The sequence below is a fragment of the Poecilia mexicana genome, unplaced genomic scaffold (genome assembly GCF_051168715.1).
Source record: "Poecilia mexicana isolate PSO_F unplaced genomic scaffold, ASM5116871v1 scaffold_14, whole genome shotgun sequence".
NCBI classification, from domain to species: Eukaryota; Metazoa; Chordata; class Actinopteri; order Cyprinodontiformes; family Poeciliidae; genus Poecilia; species Poecilia mexicana.
In genome coordinates, this window is record NW_028263383.1 from 24,977,923 (window position 1) to 24,999,649 (window position 21,727).

The following is a 21,727-nucleotide window of genomic DNA, read 5'->3' on the forward strand; positions in this document are numbered from 1 at the left end:
TTAATGTATTCATAAATGTTTATTGTTGGATATTTTGTTAACACACACTGGTCCATAGAAACTGTAAAAAAGAAAAAAAAGAGAAAAATCTTGTCTAATTCTATTTTTCATCTATTCAACGTGGATATGAATAATTCATGATGATTTTATTTGATCAGAGCCAAACACTGAAAAGTTTAATTCAAAAGGTGATTTTTTCCTCAGAATTTCTTCTCATAGAATAAATGTATTTGCAAATAGGAGAGAATTTACTTTTTAACCGAGTTACACTAACTATATAATAATTTACATCACAGTAGCAATAAAGTTTTACAGTAATTAGATTTACTTTTTTGGAGTGTGTTCTTAATGATTCCAGATGTTTATTTTGTTGTTGTGTTTCGTGTTGACCTTTGTTCACTAACTATACTGAACTATAAAAGTCCAATATCGTCCTGAAGCTATAATAAATTCAGGTCTGTTATAATTGTGTAGCTACCGCTGGTAGCTTCAGGACTACCAGCAGTAGCCTGGGCAGCACATGGCAGCACGAAGTGCAGTGGGTAAGAGGAAGTGTGATGGTTGGAGATTGTTGAGGTTTAGTTTCAGTCTGAAGATGTTTGATCAGCCATTTGCTCACCATTTGCTCCATTTGCTCACCAACATGCTGGTTTATTTTAGCTGAAGAATGAGAAGAAAAGCCTGGATTTAATCACATTCACACTTTATTGTAAAGGAGCATCCAGAAGAACAGTTTGTACACATTTTCATCACCACACAGATGAGGAAGAGGAGGAGGAAGAGGAGCAGGCCTTCTCCTGGTTGGTCAGTGGGACAGACACCTGGGAATGGTTTGGAGGAACAACGCAACATTTCATCCAACAACAACAAACATCAACAGTAAACACGATTCAGAATAAATTATCCAGACTCCGCCCCCTCGCTTGATCCAGGACCAAATCAGACTGCAGGTCGGGTGGTGAACCTTCACCAGGGGTCAGAGGTCAAGCCCTGCCGTGGCTTCTTTATGTCACCATGTACTCCTGGCGTTTGTTGAGCCGCACCTGGCAGAGCGAGATGGCGCCCACAGCCACGTAGATGGCAGCGGCGATGAAGCAGTTGATGCCCACCTGGCGGTAGAGAGCGTAGATCCTCTGAGGCGGCTGCTTACTGCGGGACAGAGCACACAGCGGTTAGCCTGCGTTCTGGTTCTGATCCCAGCCTAACCCGGCTGACTGAGACCAAACCAGACACAACCTGAACCCAGGCCAGATGATTGGAAAGTTACAGCCAAAAATGAACAGAAATAATTTGACTTATTTAGCCTGTTTCAGCCATATTTTCACCAAATTATTCATTGATTTATAAATATTACAGTTTCAAACTAAACATTTTTCAGTATTTAGTTTGCTAATTACATGTTTAGTTTGAAGCTAAAGAAATGAGATTAACTCCATTATTTTCTCTTATATCAAACTAAATAACTCAGATTATTGCTGATAATTTTTTAGATGCAAATTCAAAGCTTCCTGGTCTTTAGTTGGACTTTCTGTTCCAGCAGAACCATCAGAACTTTTAACCAGAGTTGCTGTTGTATCATATCTGCTTCTATTCAGTCAAAGGAACTTGGAGATGTTGAGTTTTCATAAATATGATCCTTTGCACCACAAATGTTATTAAAATTATAGATTTTTCTTATGGGTTTTAATTGTGGATGAAGCAGAAAACCTCATGCTGTTCTAGTTCTGATCCGATTTGATGTTTAGTCCAAAAACCAAAGAACAGAACGAATCCAGATGTTTAGTCAAAACGAGCTTTGAGAGAGGCAAGTTGAGATCCAGATCTATTTTTACCTTCCACTAAACCTTCTGCTTTACTCCAGAGTCTCTTTTAAACTGAACTTGAGGGGATTCCAGACGTTGGTTTTAACCTTCAGATCAGATCTGGTTTTATCTGGAGGAGGCCTCTCGCAGTTAATCAGATCAATTCATGGCATGATAAACTGAAATTACCACCACAATTTCCATCCCGATTCAAATTTATTTGTTTACAGAGACTCATCTGTTTTATTAATAGTTTCTGTTGAGTGGTTTTTCTTTCGGTTTTATTTACTGTTTTTGTTTTGGACATTTAAAACGTCTCACAGTTCCAGTGATAAGAGTTTGTTACAAAATTAAAGTTTATTGGTACCTGGGAGCGCAAACCTGAATTATCATTAAATTACCTGAAAATGGTCTCAAAAGAACAGCATTATCATTCATTGTAATAATTACTGGGATGGGTTGCCATGGTGACGGGCTGATTCAGGACTAAACATTCAAACCGTCTTATGACTCACTCTTCCCAGATGTCCTCTTCGGTGAACGGGACGTCCTCAATCAGAACCGCCGAGTTGGTGCTGAAGAAAATCCCCAACATGCCCTGGAAGACAAGAGCAGAGGCTCAACATGAGGCGCGGGGGCGCAGCAGGGACGCTCAGACCAACACAGTGGGGCATAAAAGCAGATGGAAGGAGAAGAAGTTAAAGTTTACAGTTAAAACTGTTTTTATGATGTATTCATCCCCTTTAATATGAAACCCCCAAATAAAATCCAGCACAAGTCATAAAATCAGTAAATATATTTCATCTCTATGGCATTTAATGCTAGTATTAAGAACTTATCTGTGAAGATCTACATGGAAAATGTTGTGTGCAAATTCAATCGAACACTGACACATGGCAGTGGCAGCATCATGCTGTTGGAAGGTTCAGTTTCCAGCAGGAAGACCACCTAAACGTCCAGCCACAGATATTATGGGATGCTTTAGATCAAAACAGATTTATGGGTCAGAATGAATGGCCTAGTCAAAGTCCAGACAAAAGATTATGGGGGAAAAAAACCCCAGATGACCTGCAGCCAGTAGGAGCTTAGACTCCGTGTGGAAGGGCAGAGTGCAGATGCACACCACACTATTCACATTTTACTTGCCAAAAAAAAGCACATTAATTATTTCTCCTTCAGAATTAAACACCATTTTGTGTTGATTTGTCAGGTTTGGAATCGTGGCTATAATCGAACTTCCTGCTGTGGAGAATCACATGAGGGTCACGTGACTATGCCATGGAGGAACCAGTCAGAACAGACCGGAGATCAGTGAACCAGTCCCGGTTAAAGACCATCATCCACCCAGGCCCAAAGATCACCAGCACCGGGTGACCCCTCCGGCTAACCTCCCATCTCGTTAATTAGACGCAGACAGATCCGCAGCCACAGTACATTCAGTTCAACTGCCTGGGGTCCGTCTATCTGCTGACTCTCGCACAGGAATTATCCTGAGCCATAATTTGATCTGAATATGTTCCACAGCATCTCAGAAATAAATCAGATCCAAAATATCAAGCTTTCATATTTTGTGTCAAATGTAAAAAAGAATGAGCCATTTAACAGTATTCTATCCAGGAAGTAGTCGGCTCCCATTTGGCTTCTTACCAGCATGATGACCCCCCAGATGCTGATCACCATCCCGCAGGCGGCCATTTTAGGCCCGCAGAACAGAAGCGACGGCATGTCGGCGTTCACCAACCAATCAATCAATTAATCAAATCTTATTTTTCCGTTTGATTATCTGAACAGGTCAGAAACGATCCATTGAAGGACAGAGCGCCGCAGTCAGCTGATCCTTAGCGCTCGGCTTTACTCGGAAGCATTCGGAGCTCCGCCTCTTCCTCTGAAAAGGACCAATAGCATTGAAGTGGTAAAATCGCGCAGTGTTCGCCACATCCTGTCTGGTTGCCATTGTTGTTCTGCATCTTTATTTTTATCCTAAATATGTATTTTCTGATGTAAATGCAACAGCATTGAATCCTCCTATTGGCTGCAAACCTCCGGGACTAAGCCGCCGTTTGAAATTAAACACAGTGAGGCTTAAATGGAGCTAACGGGCCGCTAGCAGCAGGCTAACTGAAGCTAACGGCGGCTAACTTGTGTTAGCTTTGTTTTTGTTGTGATTTTCAAACAAACACATACTTCCTAAAATGACATCAGCCTCTGCTAAGGTAAGCTGTCTCTTGTTTTCACCTGTCCGAACCTTTAATATTTTCAGTGTCCGAACCTTTTAAATAGCTAATCTCTCAGCTGCGCACCGAATCTTATTCAGAAACTTAGCAATTATATATTTTTGGCTTTAATAATAATAAAGACTGGATAGGATAAATAGCTTTTTTACGAACCAAATGATCAGAGTCTGTAGATAAAATCGGCTCACATTAACATTATGTATGAGTTAAATAATAAATAAATAAATACTCGGTGTTGTTGATGGTTTTTCTCCATTCAGTTCAGTTTTTATACCAAAGTAAACAAACAAGTCATGTATCAATAGTTTTTTTTTTTTATAACTAACAAACTCTATTCCTCACCACACTTTCACTACCTGATAGTATATAATCAGTGTTAGTGGACTCTGTTCAGTCATTAGCAGTCATCAGGGAACTTCTGAAAGGGGCTGAATACTTCTGCACATCAAACTTTTCTCTTTTTTTAGTTGTAAATTGTTTGAAATGAAGAATATATTTTTTCTACTTCACAATTGTGTAACACTTTGTGTTCACTTTAGAATCCAGTGAAACATATTTATGTTTGTGGTTGTAATGTGACCTAAATATAGAAAAGTTCAAGTTCAAGTGGTATAAATGCTTTTGCAAGCCACTGTACATGTAACAAATGTAACAACTGGATTGAATGATTTAAAAAGTGATGATGTTGATGATCGAGTGTGATGATGAAGAGTTGGATGTCTTCTCTGCAGGTCGGGGAAATCTTCTCTGCAGCTGGAGCAGCTTTCACCAAGCTGGGCGAACTGACCATGCAGCTTCACCCGGTGTCTGACTCCAGCCCTGCAGGGTGAGCCTCACCCTCACACCGTCACAGCTAACCGGCATGAAGGCTCATGCTCAGCTCTCTCTGACATGAATCCGTCCTGCCAGCCTTTGAAACGAGTCAGATCTCTGAAATAATCAGGAAACTGTTCGTTCCTCTGTCTCTGTACACAATCACAGCAAACAGCAGCGATTTAAAGCAGTTATGGAAAATAAATCTCTAGTTCTGTAACCTCACATGTATCAGACCTGTTCCCATCAGTCTGTTTCAGTTCAGGCTTCAGGGTGGTTTTTAAATCAGTTTGAATTAGAGCTGAAGTGTAACGAGGATCGATCCCTGTGGAACTCCAGAGACGCCTCTCGCTTCCTATCTGAGTCTTACAGCTGACCCAGCCTGTGCTGGTTCTGGTCTCTGACCCGGTTCTGGAGGCAGCTCCTCCACAGTGCCGTGGGTCGGTTCTGTACCGGCAGGACAAACTGAAGTGATGCTGTGTTCGTCCTCAGAGCCAAATGGACGGAGACGGAGATCGAGATGCTGCGCCTGGCCGTGCGTCGCTTCGGAGACGACCTCAACAACATCAGCACCGTGATCAAAGAGCGCACCGTGTAAGTCTTAAAGGAGCCACAGCAGGTTCCACTGGGTGTCCAGCAGGGGGAGCATGCACGGTCATCATGGTGACATCTTAAGTGTGACAGCAGCAGCTTTATAAATGCTACACCGACATGGTATTTAGCAGATGCTAGCACTGTACCAGCAAGGTAGTGCTAACGTTAAAGCACTTTACCAACATGGTATTCAGTGAACTAGCGCTGAAGAAGTGCTACACTAACATTGGGTTTAGCAGAAGCTAATGCTAAGTTATATAGAAACATGGTATTTAGCTAAAGCTAGCGCTACATGAGCAAAGTATTTACTTGAAGCTAACGCTGTACAAAGATGGCATAAAGCAGGAGCTAATTGTAAAGCACTAAAATGCTAACTTTAGCCATGTTGGTACCTACCATGCGTCAGTGATGCATTACATCAAAGCTCTACAGTTGAGTATTGCTAATTCTGTTGCTGATTTTGTCTATTTAACCAAAAGCACCAAGAACATAAGTAGATTTTAAACTGTTTACTGTATACCAATGCATTCTGGGTACAGAGTAAACATTTGCTGCACCACATCACATGTGAAGATGGTGAGGAGAGGAAATGGGAAAGCTGTGTCTTCAAAATAAGAGCATGAATATAAACGCCTAACTTTATTCAACTGAAAGTTTACAAAACAGCCAATTATAGCAGTGCTTTAGAATCTATCCAGAAAAATTAATTTAACTGCGCTAAGCGTTTTTAAAGTTAGCAAAAATGCTAATTGAAAGATTAGCTTTGCTGTCAGCATTAGTGGTTTAGCAGGTCAATGGAAGTGTTCCCACTGCTGCTGAAGCCTCTCTGAGCTGCTGGTCAGGTCCAAGCTGAGGTGTACAGAGACAGACCAGAACCAGAACCCAAACTGACAGGTCCAGAACAGATTCCTGGTGTTTAGGATGATGTCATCATTAGGTTGATGTCATCACATGTCTGATGGCCTTCAGTCGTCCTTCTTTCTTGCTGTCGTCATGTTTTTTCTTCTTTGTGGGGGTCCTGATGACCTCTTGACCTCTGTGTCCCATCTCCAGCTGTGAGGTGGAAGCTGATTGGCTAATCTTCTTCTTCTTCTGCAGCGCTCAGATAAAGAGCACAGTGAAGAGGAAGCTGTATGAGGACAGCAGAGTCCCCATCGCCACCGAATCCCCCAAGAAAACTGTGAAGAAGGCCGCGGTTGCTATGGCGCCAGCCCCCGTCCCCGCAGCCCCTGCCATGATTGCCGTACCGACCTCACAGGTCGTCGTGGCGACAGGGATGCAGAACAGCCCGTCGTTAGCCCCGCCCATTAAAAAGCAGAAGACAGCAGGTGAGAGAGGAGCGAGACTGAACATTCTTCATCGTCGTCCTCCTTTTCCTCATCACCCTCCTCTTCCTCCTGCAGACGTCACGCTCAGTGCTCTGAACGACTCGGACGTCAACAGTGACCTGGTGGACATTGAAGGACTCGGGGACGGCTCATCCAACAAGAAGCTCAACTTTGACCAGGGTGGGTAGACATTGCCGTTTGGTTCCGACCCATTTAACCAGAACCAGGAGGTTCTGTATCTGCAGTTCTAACCGTTCTCCCGTTTCCCCCAGAGAGCCTGAACCTGGACTCCAGCCTCATCATGAACTCCAGTGACCTTCCTCTGCTGTCCCGCTGACCTCTACGCTGAAGCTCCAGCCCCTCCTCTCCCTACAGGCTTTTATTCTGAAAGGACAGTGGAGCCAGTTTTACTGTAGAGGAGGCTGCAGGTTAATTGATCTCCAATCAGAACCAGACTGACCCATTGGGTTCTGGATCTGGTCATCTGATGTTAATAAACAGCTGTTTGTTCTGGGTCAAACATCTGTTGTCTTCTTCTTCTAACATGGAGGACGGTCCAAAACATTTGGACTCTTTATTTGCAGATATTTAGCATTCCGGGGACTCGGGTTGTTTTATTTGGAAATATGTAAATAAAAGATTCATTAATGCTGGAGAAAATAATTTTATACGAACTGTTGAGACTTTACATGCATCCAACCGTTTTTTTTCTAACCAAACTCAAATCAAAGTTCAAATCTCTCACATATTCTCTCTCCAGCTTAAAAAAAAATCTGAAAAGTTCTGTTGATTCTGACCCAAAACATAAGTGTGGTTCTGGTTTAACTTCAGACAGGTATGTGTAAACGTCTGGCCAGTAGCGACAGTGCCAAATTTTGCTGTGCTAAACCAGAAATGCTAGTTAAACTAGTGCTAATCCAACATGGTATTTAGCAGAAGCTAATGCTAAACACAGAGACTTTATTCAACATAAAGTTTACAGCCAATAAATTAATAGTTAAGAATTAATTTACGGGAAACTGTGGTAAATGTTTTCAAAGTTAGCACTAAGCTAACAATTAGCTTTGGAAGAAGTCATGAGTTGAGAGCGTTGTTCTGTTTGATGGAACAGACTTTATTTCACTGGCAGCTTTTATAAACAATATATATCATGATATTTATCGGGTCGGTTCTCCGCGGTGGAACCGGGCCGGGAATGGATCAGAAAAATATGTCGTCTCCTCTGAGCTCAAAGAAAAGCAGAAATATTTACAATGAAATCAGGACTGATGTGCTTTTAGTTCCCTTTATCTCCGCGCTTCAAACCCGGACCAGAACCAGAACTCACTTCTACAAGTCAAACTGGTTCAAGAGAATTCAGCCGGGATTCCTCCAGGTTCTCCACGGTTCTGATCCGGAGCATCAGAACCAGCCAAATTAAACAGGATCTGCAGAACCCAGTCTGGTTCTAACCAGAACCAGGCCAGGTTCTGATCGGGGAACATCTGAACACTTTGGTCTTCCAGAGTCAAACTTAATACTGAATCGGGTTCTTGTGTCTTTGCTACAGTGGTTCTGGTCCAACTGAAACCAGCCAGGTCCAATCAGACCTCAGTGTGGAACCAGAACCTGAAATCGGATCAGGACTCTCCAGAATCCCACTTCGACTATTTTTTGGCTTAGAAAGCTTCTGTGAAGCAGAAGTTCTGGTCCAATTCTTCTGCGTCCCGCTTGGATCCAGCTACAGAACCAGTTCTTAATGGGTCCATCAAAACCGGTTCTTCTTCATGGGTCCATCAGAACCAGGATGGAGGGGAAATGTGCAAATAAGAGAAAACCACAGAAAGTCCAGTTAAAGCTACTGGTCGGTTCTATTCTGCTTCATACCCCATTCAGCTAATCAGAACCGTGTTCTATGAAGCAGATTGGACTCTGAGACGGAAACCGAACCAGAAATAAATCAGAACCAGCAAAAACAGGATCAAAACGGTTCTGCTGCTCCAGCTCGATTCTGTTCTTCACAGGAAAATAAAGAGAAACGGAGGTCCAGTCCGCAGAACCGGACCGGTTCAGGCACAGCGATGGATGAAGTAGAAAACTGTACAACTGTCAAAGTGCAGAAGCTGGAAGCAGAAGAAGAACCGGACCTGGTTCTGGACAGACAGAACCTGGTCGGGTCAGGTAACCAGCGGCGCCACCTGCTGACCGCTGCAGCTCATAAACCATCAGGATGACGATGACGATGATGATGTGCAAATATCGCATGGTGTTGGGTATTCTGGTTCTGGGAGATCAGAACCGGTTCTGGTTCTGAGTGGTGAGGCTCTACCAGATGTCCCCATTGTCATGGGAACAGGAGGTCCAGCTCCAGCAGCCTGGATGGGGTCAAAGTTCACCTGGAGTCCAGAGCGGACAGAACTGAACCCTGTGAAGTTTGGTGGTGTGGTCATGGTTTGTCACCGGACCGGGTCACCAACAGAAGCAGGACCCAGACAGAATGGCCTAGTCAAAGTCTGGTTCGTTAGAGAACTGCGCAGGACCATCCGGGTTGGACCAGAACTCCTGGTGGAAACGGGACTGAGCAGAACGTCGTCATGGAAAAGGGGATTAATGCACCAGACCACAGAACCAGAACCACTTTCTATACAAGATTTATGATTAACACAGAGACCGGTTCTGACCCGGTTCTGACCCAGAACGGCTCTGGAGCTGAGACCGAGTCGCGTTCATCAGAACCTCAGAGTTCTGGTCCGGTGCCTCCAGACGGTGCAGGGTCAAAGGTCAGGAGCAGACCTGTTCTGGGTCAATCTGGGCCCTTACAGCGCCGTGGGGACGCGTTTCCTCCTGGGGACACGTCCAGCGCGCCCCCTGACCTCCGTCCCCAGATGGGCGGTGGAGCAGCCAGCAGGGGGAGCCGCTGAGCAAGTCTGCAGGAAGGGGCGGGGCTTACAGTGATGCTGGCAGTTGATTGGGCAGAAACCAGGTGGTGGCGATGCATTGGGGGTGGTGCTCTAGGGGTGCTGGTGAGGGGAGAAGGTGGGGGGAGGGGACAGGGTCAGTGGACGGGGCTGGGGGCTGACGCCCCCTACAGGCGGAGCGTCCACGGTTGTCTGGGAGACGCTGCGGAGGATGGAGAGGACGATGAGTTCAGGACTGACTGACCCCACCTGAGCGTCTGCGCTGAGCCTCACCTGACAGTGTAGCTGCTGCCGCGGTGAGCGGGGTCCGTCACCCCAGCAACAAACAGCTTCTTCGGTGGCCCGTCCGAATCGACACCACCTGAAAAACAGAAGCCAGTTAGCGAGCCGGCCCGGATTCTGGTCCTGGAGGCGTCCGAACTGGAATGGCACTACCTTTCCTCTTCAGGGGCGTCAGCAGTGGCCATCTTACGGCGGTGGTGGGTCTGGCGGCGGCGGCGGGTCTGTGGGTCAAACACACACAAAAAAAAAAAAAAATCAAAGCAGCGCCTCACACTGGAGATCCAGATGAAATCAGGTGGATCAGAACCTGAACCTCCGGGTCGGGCTGGGCGACGAGTTGGGTGTGATGCCGCTGTCCTGAGATGGAAACCACTGCAGGACACACAAAGCGTCAGAGTGTAATCTGGATCCCTTAATCTGGATTATCAGACTCCGTTTAAACATTTGAACCCCTCAATACTTGTTAATCCTGATAATCTAAACCACATATGAATCCTAATCTGGATTTAGTTTCAGGGATGAAATCCAATAAATCTGCTTTAAATTGGGTCTAATCTGGATTCCTGAAGGTATTGAGGTATAACTCGATACCTTCAAACTGATGTAGGTTAGTCTGACTAATATGAGTTTATATTGATCAAAAATTTAATCCAGATTCTGCCGGAATCCGGCTGTTTAATCTAGATTAAATCCAAAGTCATCCAGAAAATTTGACCCTGCTATTTTTTAATCTAGATTGATTGAAAACTTTAGCAGGATTATTTTCATTGTCTGAACACTCAAAACTAGATTCAGTCTAAACTTTAAGATCCCACTAATCTAGTCTAAATTAATCTGATCTAGTCTAATCTAGATTAAATCCAGATGGGTTCAATCCTGTAATTTGATCAAACTGACGTGATGCTGTGACCTAGAACATGATCCCAGGTTAAAACATTGAATCGGTTTGAGTTTCTCTGAACAGAATCAATCTTCTCTAACCTGAAACCGGTTTACCTGATCTGGATTCAATGAAACGGAGAGTAAACCGGATCAAGACGGAACCCAGTGTAAACCCTTGAGCTTCTTCGGATAAAATGAGCAAACCACCTGACAGGAAACGGCTTCTACCTTCAAAATAAGAGTGGAGGAACTCACCGTGGAGGTGTGGTCCTGCCACAGGCTGCCTGGCGGCACTGGAACCAGACTGGAAGCACTGGGAAGCAGAAGCGGAGCAGCGGTGAGTCCCTGAAAGGTCAAAGGTCACGGCTTGCAGGCTGAGCGATACCTGAGTCTGTGGATGTTCCCTCGGAGCGTGGTCTCCATGTTCTCCTCCTGTTTCAAACACAAAGTTCAATTAGTCAGTCCCTCAGAGAGGATCATGGGAAACCCGGTAAACTTTGACCCCGACCCTGACTCACCGGCCTCTTGTGGTCCAGTCTGTCCCCGCTCAGGGAGAACGGAGACAAGGGGACGAACTGAGGGGGACACAGAGGACATTAGACTAGGAAACGTTCACTGAACCACAGAGGAAGATTGACTGGATTTAACCTCCTCTGGTTCTGCCTGCTGCCACCTAGTGGCTGCGTAACGTAGCGGCTCCAGACGCTCTGGTCCCGTTCAGGTCCAAGCTTTCTGGCCTGACTGTTCAGAGGTGTTACCGTGGTTACCCACCTGTGAGGGGTTGATGGACACGCTGCTGCGCCGGTACCGAGCCGAACACACGGGGCTGAAGACGGTCATCCCGTCACTGAGAGACCCAGGAGACAAAAACAACATTTGTTCCCACAGCTGCTAAAACAAAAGTCATAATATTATTTTTAATATTTATTTTAATTTGCAGAAAGGAAAGAAAACCCGATTCATTTTAATTAATTGAGCTTCTTGGACAGAATAATCTGAAGTTTTTGCCGTTCTGGTCTGGTGTTTAAATCTGTTTTTATAAAAGCTAAAGATACAACATGAGGACTGATGGAGCAAATATCTAGACAAAATGTTTTTCATGTTCTCAACTTTTTCATTTATATAGTGCCAATTCACATCTTGAGGCACCTTACATTCAATCAGACAAACAGTCCAACTGATACTAGTTATCAAACAGTACAGTAAATTCAATTAATTATTTGAAGTAAAAGTTTCTAATTAAACCCAAGGGATTGAATCAAGTTGTCGACTTGAAGCATTCACTGCTGAACGATAATGTAAAATGAAATTTCTTTTTCATTTTCAGCAGCATGTTTATTTTTAATACGTTTATGGACTTAAAATAATTATGAAGCACAATGGAAAAGAAAACCATAAAAACCAAACATATTTAAAATCACCAATAATCTTATTTTATCCATCATAAAATATCACAACGAAAATCTGCTTTCCCATAAGACACATAAAATAGTGACTTTAAAATTAAAACATTTTATACTAAATTAGAGGTTGAAGTTTATAAAATTTAACGGGATTTGGTACTTCTTATGTGGATGCAGTACCACTCACCTGACATTGGTAATCATGGGGGCGCTGTTTGATCTACGTAGTGCCCCGCCTCCTGCGCCTGCGCATTGGTCTACTTCCATCCGTTCCATCCCTTGACGCGCAGGCCCAGAGGTGGCGGCGTGGTAAGCCGCCCTCCGACGCTCCTACGGCGGTTGAGGGCTGTACTGTAGCCCGGTGGAAGCCCGACCTGCAGGCCTCAGAGGCAGCAGAGTCAGAGCCGCCGCGTCAGCGGACACAACGCCGGAGCTTCGCCCGCTTTACCGCATTTTCCACCGCAAAAACCGTCCGGATCTGAACGGGGATGCGGACTGGAGCGACATTTATCCCCTCAGAACCGATCCAGCTGCTGTACAGTAGAAACGGAAAAACACCGAACCGAAGTAAAATATTTAAAAACGAAGGATTGGGTTCAGTTCCCGGATAAAGTTAACCTCCGACGGCCTGTTTGCTCCCCGTGGGGACTCTTTAAACCCGCTCGGGACTTTCGGGATTAGCTGTTCAGCTAACTTGTTTTTGCAGTAAAACCTCCAACCACAGACCCAAATTCTGTTAAACAGCTGTCCAAACCTGCCGAACGGGGACTGGTTCTCCAGAACACGGAGAGAAGGGTCTTCACATTTTCCTCAGACACGGAGTGGACCCGCCGAAGAGCCCAAAAAACAGAGAAAAATAACAGTTTGGAAGATTTTTACAACATATAGTCCTTCACCAAATACAGGTAGTTGTGGAAGTGGAGAAACAGCGCCGCTCTGTGGCTGCTGGCGGAACTGCAGCTGCGATAAGCATCAGGAGCTGCTGGCTTAGTTTTATGGCAAACAGTTTCTGTCCAAGTCCAGCTCTCTGTAAAGCAGGGCTGCCCAAAGTCGGTCCTGGAGGGCCGGCATCCTGCGTGTTTTACAGTCATGGCCAAAAGTTTTGAGAATGATTCAAATGTTAATATTTACAAAGTCTACTGCTTCAGTTTTTATAATGGCAATTTGCATATACTCCAAAATGTTATAAAGAGTGATCAGCTTAACAGCAATTAATTGCAAAGTCAATATTCGCCTAGAAAATGAACTTTATCCCCCAAAACAAATTTCAACTTCTTCTTCTTCTTCTTTTTTGTTTTATGGCGGTTGGCAAACAACTTTAAGGTGCATTACCTCCACCTTCCAGATTGGAGTATGGATCAAAGGCTCATACCCTCCTCATAATACCCATCCTTCTAAGAAAATTAAAGATACTATCAAACACTACGTCCCCCGATGATCTCTGAAATATCTCTCTAATATCTAATTTATTTTTATTTCTACTTAATTCTCTAAGTAATACCTCTCTTTCTCGTATGTATTTGTTGCATTCTAAGAAAATATGTTGTACTGTTTCTAATTCTCCACAATAACTACAACAACCTGTATTATGTTTATTAATTAACTTAAGAGTACTATTTAATCCTGTATGTCCAAACCTGATTCTTGATATAATATCTTCTTGACTTTTCCTTCTGTTACCTTTTCTATTTTCCCCCACTTTTTTTTGGATACTATAATAAAATCTCACTTTCTCTCCTTTATCCCACTGTTCTTGCCATTTCCCCTTGATGTATTCCTTTACAATATTTTTTATCTCACTTTTACTTATCTTAATACTTAAATCAACAATTTCCTTTCTTGATGCACAAATTTCAACTTCATTGCGGCCCTGCCTTAAAAGGACCAGCTAACATTGTTTCAGTGATTGCTCCATTAACACAGGTGTGGGTGTTGATGAGGACAGGGCTGGAGATCAATCTGTCATGATTAAGTAAGAATGACACCACTGGACACTTTAAAAAGAGGCTGGTGCTTGGCATCATTGTTTCTCTTCTGTTAACCATGGTTATCTCTAAAGAAACACGTGCAGTCATCATTGTACTGCACAAAAATGGCCTGACAGGGAAGAGTATCTTAGCTAGAAATATTGCACCTCAGTCAACAATCTATCACATCATCAAGAACTTCAAGGAGAGAGGTTCCATTGTTGCCATAAAGGCTCCAGGGTGCCCAATAAAGACCAGCAAGCGCCAGGACCGTCTCTTAAAAGTATTTCAGCTGTGGGATTGGGCTACCAGCAGTGCAGAGTGCTCAGGAATGGCAGCAGGCAGGTGTGAGTGCATCTGCACGCACTGTGAGGCAGAGACTCTTGGAGCAAGGCCTGGTCTCAAGGAGGGCAGCAAAGAAGCCATTTCTCTCCAGGAAAAACATCAGGGACAGACTGATATTCTGCAAAAGGTGCAGGGAGTGAACTGCTGAGGACAGGGGTAAAGTCATTTTCTCTGATGAATCCCCTTTCCGATTGTTTGGGACATCTGGAAAACAGCTTGTTCGGAGAAGACGAGGTGAGCACTACCACCAGTCTTGTCTCATGCCAACTGTAAAGCATCCTGAAACCATTGATGTGTGGGGTTGCTTCTCAGCCAAGGGAGTCGGCTCTCTCACAGTCTTGCCTAAAAACACAGCCATGAATAAAGAATGGTACCAGAATGTCCTCCGAGAGCAACTTCTCCCAACCGTCCAAGAGCAGTTTGGTGATGAACAATGCCTTTTCCAGCATGATGGAGCACCTTGCCATAAAGCAAAGATGATAACTAACTGGCTCAGGGAACAAAACATAGAGATTTTGGGTCCATGGCTTGGAAACGCCCCAGATCTTAATCCCATTGAAAACTTGTGGTCAATCAAGAGATGGGTGGACAAACAAAAACCTAGGAATTCTGACAAAATGCAAACATTGATTGTGCAAGAATGGACTTCTGTCAGTCAGGATTTGGTCCAGAAGTTGATTGAGAGCATGCCAGGGAGAATTACAGAGGTCCTGAAGAAGAGGGTTCACTGCAAATATTGACTTGCTGCATTAACTCATTCTGTCAATAAAAGCTTTTGTTACTCATAATATGATTGCAATTGTATTTCTGTATGTGATGAAAACATCTGGCATACACACATGAAAACCAGAGGGCAGCAGATCATGTGAAAATATATTTGTCATTTTCAAAACTTTTGGCCATGACTGTAGTTCTCTCCCTGGTTTAACACAACTGGATCAACTGATGGCTCATTAGAGGCCTAAGAAGAACGCTGAAATGGTTATTACTACCACCAGGGAGAGAACTAAAACATGCAGGATGCTGGCCCTGCTGTAAAGGATAATTAAAAAACTAAAGGATTAATAAAGATCTAGAGAAACTCGGTGACTCCAGTGAATTTATTCAGGCTATATTTATACTAAACAATTTTTATAACTTCTGCAGATCAAATTTCCCGTAAATCTCCATAAATCAGGCAGAGGTTGTTTAAGATTATAAAAAATCTTTATTGTTTTATCCCCAACATCTGCTGGATCAGGGTCAGAACAATCTCCATGACAACGTGTATTTATATAATAAACCTGAAGATGGTTATGGAGCGATTTTTATCAGAACCAAACGTCAAGAAACAGTGAGATGGTGACAGACATGCTGCTGCAGCTGAGTCTGCATGAGGTTCGGAACCGGAACCGTCAGGTTCAGGTTCGGCCTAGCAGTGAGATTCTGCTGCAGCAGGAATGTTTCCGGGTCCCTGAACGCATCACCGTCCATCTGCGCCGAGCCGTCAGTGAATATGTGAAACTCGACACGGGCTCCCATAACGCTTCACCGCCTGGGCGGAACCAGAACCCGGATCCAGTAAACCCTCCCAGCGATCCTACAGGTTCTGCTGCGTTCTGTTGGGCTCGGTTCCGGGTCCAGTCCAATCAGCCTTTGCGTTCACAGTTCATTTTCTGTTGAGTTCTGGAATAGTTCTGGAGGTGTTCTGCGACCCGTTTCCTCCAACCAGCTGAATTTCATTTAATTTAACTTAATTTAATTTAATCAGTAATATCTCTGTAAATGCGCCACAATTAGAAAGATTATCAATTAGTGCCGCTAAAAACAAAGAGATTTAAAATTATTTAACTTCATAAATTGTGTCAATACATGCAAATACAATAATCAATACAAAAAAATAATAAACATAAGACAAAGAAGCTACAACACAATTGATGTAAAACTAAGTTAATTCATTTAGATGGTGAAACAAAGCGGGATGCAAAATGCAAAATCTGTCAAAATGTCGACAGATCAATTTTGTTTTTTAAAATAGATCAGAAAAAAAAAATAAAACAAGTGCTCCAATTTAAAAAAAATAGTTACTAAAAATCAAAGTTAATCTTAATTTTTATTACGTTGTCATGTTAAACAAACGTAAATAAATAGTTTAATCCAGCTGTAGTGCCGTGCTGCTCAGCAGTCACTAACATGGCTGAACCACCCAGCCCTCATCATGATGCTGCCACTCTCCACCAGCTGCTGAGTGTGAATAATAACTGATTATTTCCTGTGTTTTTCTCTGAAGCTGCAAGTCAGGTCTCTCTGTGCGCCTCTTCCTCCTCCTGCAGGATGTCTGTGGGCGGAGGCCTGAGGAAGAGGAGGAGGAAGAGGAGGCTCCAGCCTTCCTCCAGGCCCGCTCCCACAACTCTTCAAGCAAACTTTCCTCCAATGTTTCCGTGAAACAAAAACTGCGACGCTTCGCGTGGCGCGGGAGCAAAAACACGCAGCGGGTCCCCGCGGGGCTGCGGGGCCCGCAGAGGGACGGCGGCATGTCGGGGAGATCCGCAGCCGCCTGGATGTGACTGCGAGGTGGGTCCGAGCTCCGGAGCTTCCCCCGCTGCTGGTAAACAACATGCGGCCGAGGAAAGGCGACCGGAGGCGGGGGAGAGGAGCGACACACCCCGCTGGATCTGGAGGGTTCAACCCGATAGATTACACCAGATTAGATTAGATTAGATTAGATAGATAGATAGAACTTTTAAAAGTTTAGTTCATAATAATGTAATTAAATCTGTTGGTTGAGCTTCTGATTGGTTGGTTTCCAGGAGGATGGAGGGAGGAACAGAGCCAGCAGAGGAGGAGGAGAAGGAGAAGGATCCTAATCACATCCCAGTGGAACACCAGGAGTTTCCCATCATGCACTGGGAGGAGCTGAGCCAGCGGATCGCTGAGCTGGAGAAGCAGGAGCAGGAGAGGACGGAGAAGGTGAGGAAGGTCACATCCTCATCATCATCATCAGAGGTCTGTTAGCTGAGGACTACATTTCCCATGATGCCTAGCAGTTAGAGCAGGAACATGGTGATGTTTTCTCGGTTCTGTTTGGTTCTTGTTGGTCCGGTTTCAGGAGGTTCTGGACCTCCTAGCAGAACTTTTCCTGGTCCATCATTTCAGAACCATCCATCAGAACCGAGGAGTGTGTTTCTGGAGTTTGGGTCGGACTGAAGGTTCTGGTTCTGTGTCTCCAGAGGAGGACGGGGCTGAGGACAGAGAACGTCTGGGAGGACGAGGAGGAAGACATCAGGAGGGGACGAGTCGCCATCTCTACGTCTCGGTAAAAATAATAACAGAACTTTTCTACCTGTCCCTGAATCCATCGCTATCTAGCCCTTCCCCTCCCTGTACCAGCCAATCAGATCCTCTGTCTTCAGTGACTCTGCAGGTCGATGACCTCTTGATGGATCTAAGCAGCAGAAAGCTGAACTTCCTCTCTGTTGACCTCTGACCTCTATTCCAGACTGAACCACAGGAACCTGCAGCTCTGCTTCATCAACAACAGCGACAGCGAGGATGATGAGGAGGAAGGAGCAGAGAGGAAGGTTCATCATCATCATCATCATCATTAAATCTGACCTTTGACCTTTGCCACATCTCCAGAATACCAAAGATATGTTTGCTTTGCAGTTTGCTGACCTCTGACCTTCCGGGCCCCTCAGGTTCCCATGGGAGCAGGACACAATGGTTGCCATGGCAGCGGGTTGAAACAGGAAGTGGCAGCAGCTCTGAGAGCGCTGAGAGACGATCTGCTGGCTGAGCAGCGGCAGCAGGAGGTAAAAACTGGGCCGGAACCAACCGGGTCAGAACCAGAGGCATAGCTGCTCACTGTGTTTGTTTGTGTGTGTGTGTGTGTGTGTGTGTGTGTGTGTGTGTGTGTGTGTGTGTGTGTGTGTCTCAGAGCCAGGCCAGCTGCAGCGGCGTCGCCCAGCGGAAACATCTGGAGCACAGAGAGCTGCAAGATCTGAGCGAGACGCAGCTGATCGGCCTGCGGGGGGCGCTGCAGCAGGAGGTCCACGGTGAGGTCCACGGACAGGGCTGGAGGAGAACTGGGTCAGGACCGGCTCAGGACCTGTTCTGATCCGGTTCCCTCATCTGGTGTAAATCTCAGGATAACGTCTCAGTTCCAGCAGGAAGTTAAATTGATAAAAATATATTTTCTTACAGATTTATTGATCCATCTCCATGTTTGTTTTGAGATAATCAGAGAACAGATCCTCCTCCTCCCTGAGCTGCTGAAATGAACCAAAAACAACCAATCAGAGCTGGGAGGCGGGGCTTAGAGCTGTCAAATACTGATGGTGGAGAAACAACTTACCGTAGCCATGGCTATGCTAACTAGCCTTTGCTAGCTGCAGGTAGCAGAGACAGATAGTGACTGACAGCGCTAACATATTTTAGCTCCATGTTGTTCTCGTTGGTTACCATGACGACACCTGTTGTCTCTGAGCTAGGCATGTGGCGTTGAATGAACCAGTAGAAAAACAGAAATAACAGCTCTAATGTTTCCCTTCCAGCGCTGAGCGCAGAGCTGGTGGCCCAACTGCTGGTCCGGGACCAGCTGAGGACCAAGCAGGATGCCATGCTGCTGGACGTCCAGGACCTGACCTGACTCCAGAACCAGAACCGGGCCGAGCTGCTGTCGGGTCGGGATGCTGCTCTCCGTCCCGGGGGAAACCAACGGACCGAGGTCCAACAGAACCACCCGGAAGGCCTGGATGGAACCAGAACTGGGTCATAATGGACCTCCGGTTCTGCTCAGCGGGTTCTGGAGAACCGCTGATCGACCCAGACCGGAAATCAATCAGTTTGATTAGAAATTAATCAATAAGTTTATTTAACTCAGTGTTTGTTTCTGATCAGATTCAGGTTAAAGTTTAATATTAAACTATATTCATGTTTATATTTTATTCTGAGTTTATGAAATCTGAACAAACGTGAAAAACTGAGGAAAGTTTCACTGTGACTTTATTAAATATGACGAATAAATAATAACAAACTGTTTAAATCTGTATTAAATATATTTGGAGGAAAATGAGATTCTGACCCGGTTCTGTGCATTTCATCTGGAGGTTCTGACACCAACCAGGGTCTCAGGTTCTGTCTGGTTCTGATCGTTTCTGAACCGAGATCAATGGAAACCCGATAAGAACCAGCAGGACCGGGTTCACTTCAGATCGGAAAACAGATGGACTGTCTGAACGGTTCTGGATTCAGAAGAAACATGTTAAATGATGCTGGTCTGGGTCAGAAGAACCAAACAGAACCAGACAGAACCTCTGGTTCTGAATGGATCAGATCATTTTAACGTTATCTTGGTTCTGTTTGGTTCTTGGTCCAGTTCAGGAGGTTCTGGACCTCCTAGCAGAACTTTGTTGGTCCATTGTTTCAGAACCAGCCATCGGAACCGAGTTCCGGTTCCTGCTGCAACTGCTGCTCTGATAACAATCACTATGGGGCGTTCAGGGAGGCTGGGATCATCCAGTGCCACTGGATCACAGATTATGATGATGATGTTGGCGGGGGGGCGGGGCCTGAGGAAGAGGAGGAGCTGCTGCTGCTGAGGTGATGAAGGTGGGGAGAAGCAGAGAGGCGAGGGGAGCGAAGGTGAGCTGAGTTTCCTTCTTTCTAACGGAAAGTTCTGGTTCTGATTTACGGATCAGAACCAGAACCATAAATCATGTCTGTGTTGATCTGAGCGATGAAGATTAAAGTTGTTCCAGAAGATCTTCATCAGGAACATCACAGAATAATCTGAGGATGATGATGATGATGACGGTGACCTGAAGCTTCAAAGATAAAACATGATCAGAACTACATCTACTCTTCCTCATCTTCCTCTTCCTCTTCCTCTCTCTCCTCCTCCTAGTCTTCTTCTTCCCCTTCTTCTTTCACCTCTTCATCCTCTTCCTCTTTCTCCTCCTCTTCCTCTGCAGTCTGTGGATTTGGTTTCATTCTGGCTCATTAATAATTCAGACACGATGAAGGTGATGAAGGTCAAACCCAAATCTGAGGAAGAGGAGGGAGGCTGAGAAAAACTGAAGCTGAATTTAAACATAAAGTTTGATCAGTAATAATAATAATAATCAGCAGCCAAACAGAGCACGAGGCATTCAGGGACCGTTGTTAGTCGTCACATTCAGTGAGCTGCTCTTTATTTTGTCGCCAAGCAGAAATAAATTATTAAAACGTTAAATATTGAAAGAGCTGATCAGTTGGGCGCTACATGAAATAACAAAGCAAGATGCTGGATCAGTCAGAAGGAAAAACAGACACAAAAAGACAACTTTATATTAATCAAATCATATGAAAATTATACAAAAAATCTCTTAAGACCAACATGTTGATCGGCCTGATGAATCAACATATTGATTCATCAGGGCCACACAAAATCACTCCAGGGGCCACAGCTGGCCCCTGGACCACTCTTTGGACACTCTGGTCTAGAATAATGCGCCCCCTGGTGGAATTGTCCTGAACTGTGAGGATCAGCATCAGAGCTGCTGAAATTACAGGTTTGATATTTCCTAAAACGGCATGAATCACCTGAAAAATCAGTTGCTCTCTCAAATTCCTTAATTCCTTAATTCATCTCTCTAAGTGAATATCTGTCAGAATGAGCCGCTCCTGTTTGCTGGGTTCAAACTGCTGGCTCATGCTGTTAGGGTAACAGTGACTGCAGGAATCTGAAGTATTTAAAAATAATAATTGTTTCAATGGAAAGATTCACATTTACACTTTTATTGTGATTTGATGACAGACCGTGTGATTATGATAAAGAAAGAAAACTGCAAAAAAAAAGAAAAAGAAAAGAGAAACTAAAGTAGAAATGGGAACATAAGACAGGAGAACATGCAGCTCAGCAGGAATTAGAGTTTTCCTGACGTTCCCGCTGCTGGAAATCAAACTGTGATCCACATCACAACAAATATCCATCATCCAACTGCTGTGATGTCATCACACACTATAGCCATGGCAACCTGAGGGCTCACCATTGGTCGACTTAAAGCTTCACCTTTGGTTGGAGAAAGTCCGGACTCACCAGTTCAGGAAAATATAAAAATATGGTTGTTATGACAGCTTGTTCAAGCAGTTTGGATGTTCAGTCTTCGGCTTAAATGATGTTCAGGATGAGTGAGCAGAACTTGTACAGTACACCGTGATG

At 44.5% G+C, this 21,727-nt stretch overlaps 4 protein-coding genes across 6 annotated transcripts; 2 read left to right on the top strand and 2 right to left on the bottom strand.

The window, feature by feature from the left end:
• Positions 1 to 686: 686 nt before the first annotated feature.
• On the bottom strand, positions 687 to 3,672 carry rnasekb (ribonuclease, RNase K b). Its single transcript, XM_015003494.2, has 3 exons — positions 3,450 to 3,672; positions 2,318 to 2,400; positions 687 to 1,149 (listed from the first exon to the last, which is right to left on the bottom strand). Exons 1-3 carry the CDS (start codon positions 3,525 to 3,527, stop codon positions 1,005 to 1,007), a joined length of 306 nt encoding a protein of 101 aa, XP_014858980.2. The 5' UTR covers positions 3,528 to 3,672; the 3' UTR covers positions 687 to 1,004.
• A 44-nt stretch (positions 3,673 to 3,716) lies between these two features.
• bacc1 (BPTF associated chromatin complex component 1) lies at positions 3,717 to 7,291 on the top strand. Of its 3 annotated transcripts, XM_015003492.2 has the most exons (6): positions 3,723 to 4,015; positions 4,768 to 4,862; positions 5,342 to 5,443; positions 6,542 to 6,771; positions 6,847 to 6,951; positions 7,044 to 7,291. In XM_015003492.2, exons 1-6 carry the CDS (start codon positions 3,995 to 3,997, stop codon positions 7,106 to 7,108), a joined length of 618 nt encoding a protein of 205 aa, XP_014858978.1. In that variant the 5' UTR covers positions 3,723 to 3,994; the 3' UTR covers positions 7,109 to 7,291. The 3 variants fall into 3 exon arrangements, with proteins under 3 accessions (XP_087868545.1, XP_014858979.1, XP_014858978.1); XM_088012419.1 differs by having other exon boundaries at positions 3,717 to 4,015; positions 6,542 to 6,951; XM_015003493.2 differs by lacking the exon at positions 5,342 to 5,443 and having other exon boundaries at positions 3,720 to 4,015.
• A 570-nt stretch (positions 7,292 to 7,861) lies between these two features.
• Positions 7,862 to 13,150, bottom strand: LOC106927734 (P2R1A-PPP2R2A-interacting phosphatase regulator 1). The gene is made up of 10 exons (XM_088012420.1): positions 12,990 to 13,150; positions 12,423 to 12,768; positions 11,604 to 11,679; positions 11,351 to 11,407; positions 11,218 to 11,264; positions 11,088 to 11,145; positions 10,258 to 10,322; positions 10,104 to 10,171; positions 9,942 to 10,029; positions 7,862 to 9,870 (listed from the first exon to the last, which is right to left on the bottom strand). The coding sequence occupies exons 2-10, from the start codon at positions 12,509 to 12,511 to the stop codon at positions 9,762 to 9,764; spliced, it is 657 nt and encodes a 218-aa protein (XP_087868546.1). The 5' UTR covers positions 12,512 to 12,768; positions 12,990 to 13,150; the 3' UTR covers positions 7,862 to 9,761.
• Positions 13,151 to 16,861: 3,711 nt separating this feature from the next.
• On the top strand, positions 16,862 to 19,597 carry LOC106927735 (schwannomin-interacting protein 1). The gene is made up of 7 exons (XM_015003491.2): positions 16,862 to 17,100; positions 17,337 to 17,496; positions 17,757 to 17,842; positions 18,026 to 18,107; positions 18,225 to 18,338; positions 18,464 to 18,581; positions 19,080 to 19,597. Exons 2-7 carry the CDS (start codon positions 17,341 to 17,343, stop codon positions 19,172 to 19,174), a joined length of 651 nt encoding a protein of 216 aa, XP_014858977.2. The 5' UTR covers positions 16,862 to 17,100; positions 17,337 to 17,340; the 3' UTR covers positions 19,175 to 19,597.
• The last annotated feature ends 2,130 nt before the right edge of the window (positions 19,598 to 21,727 follow it).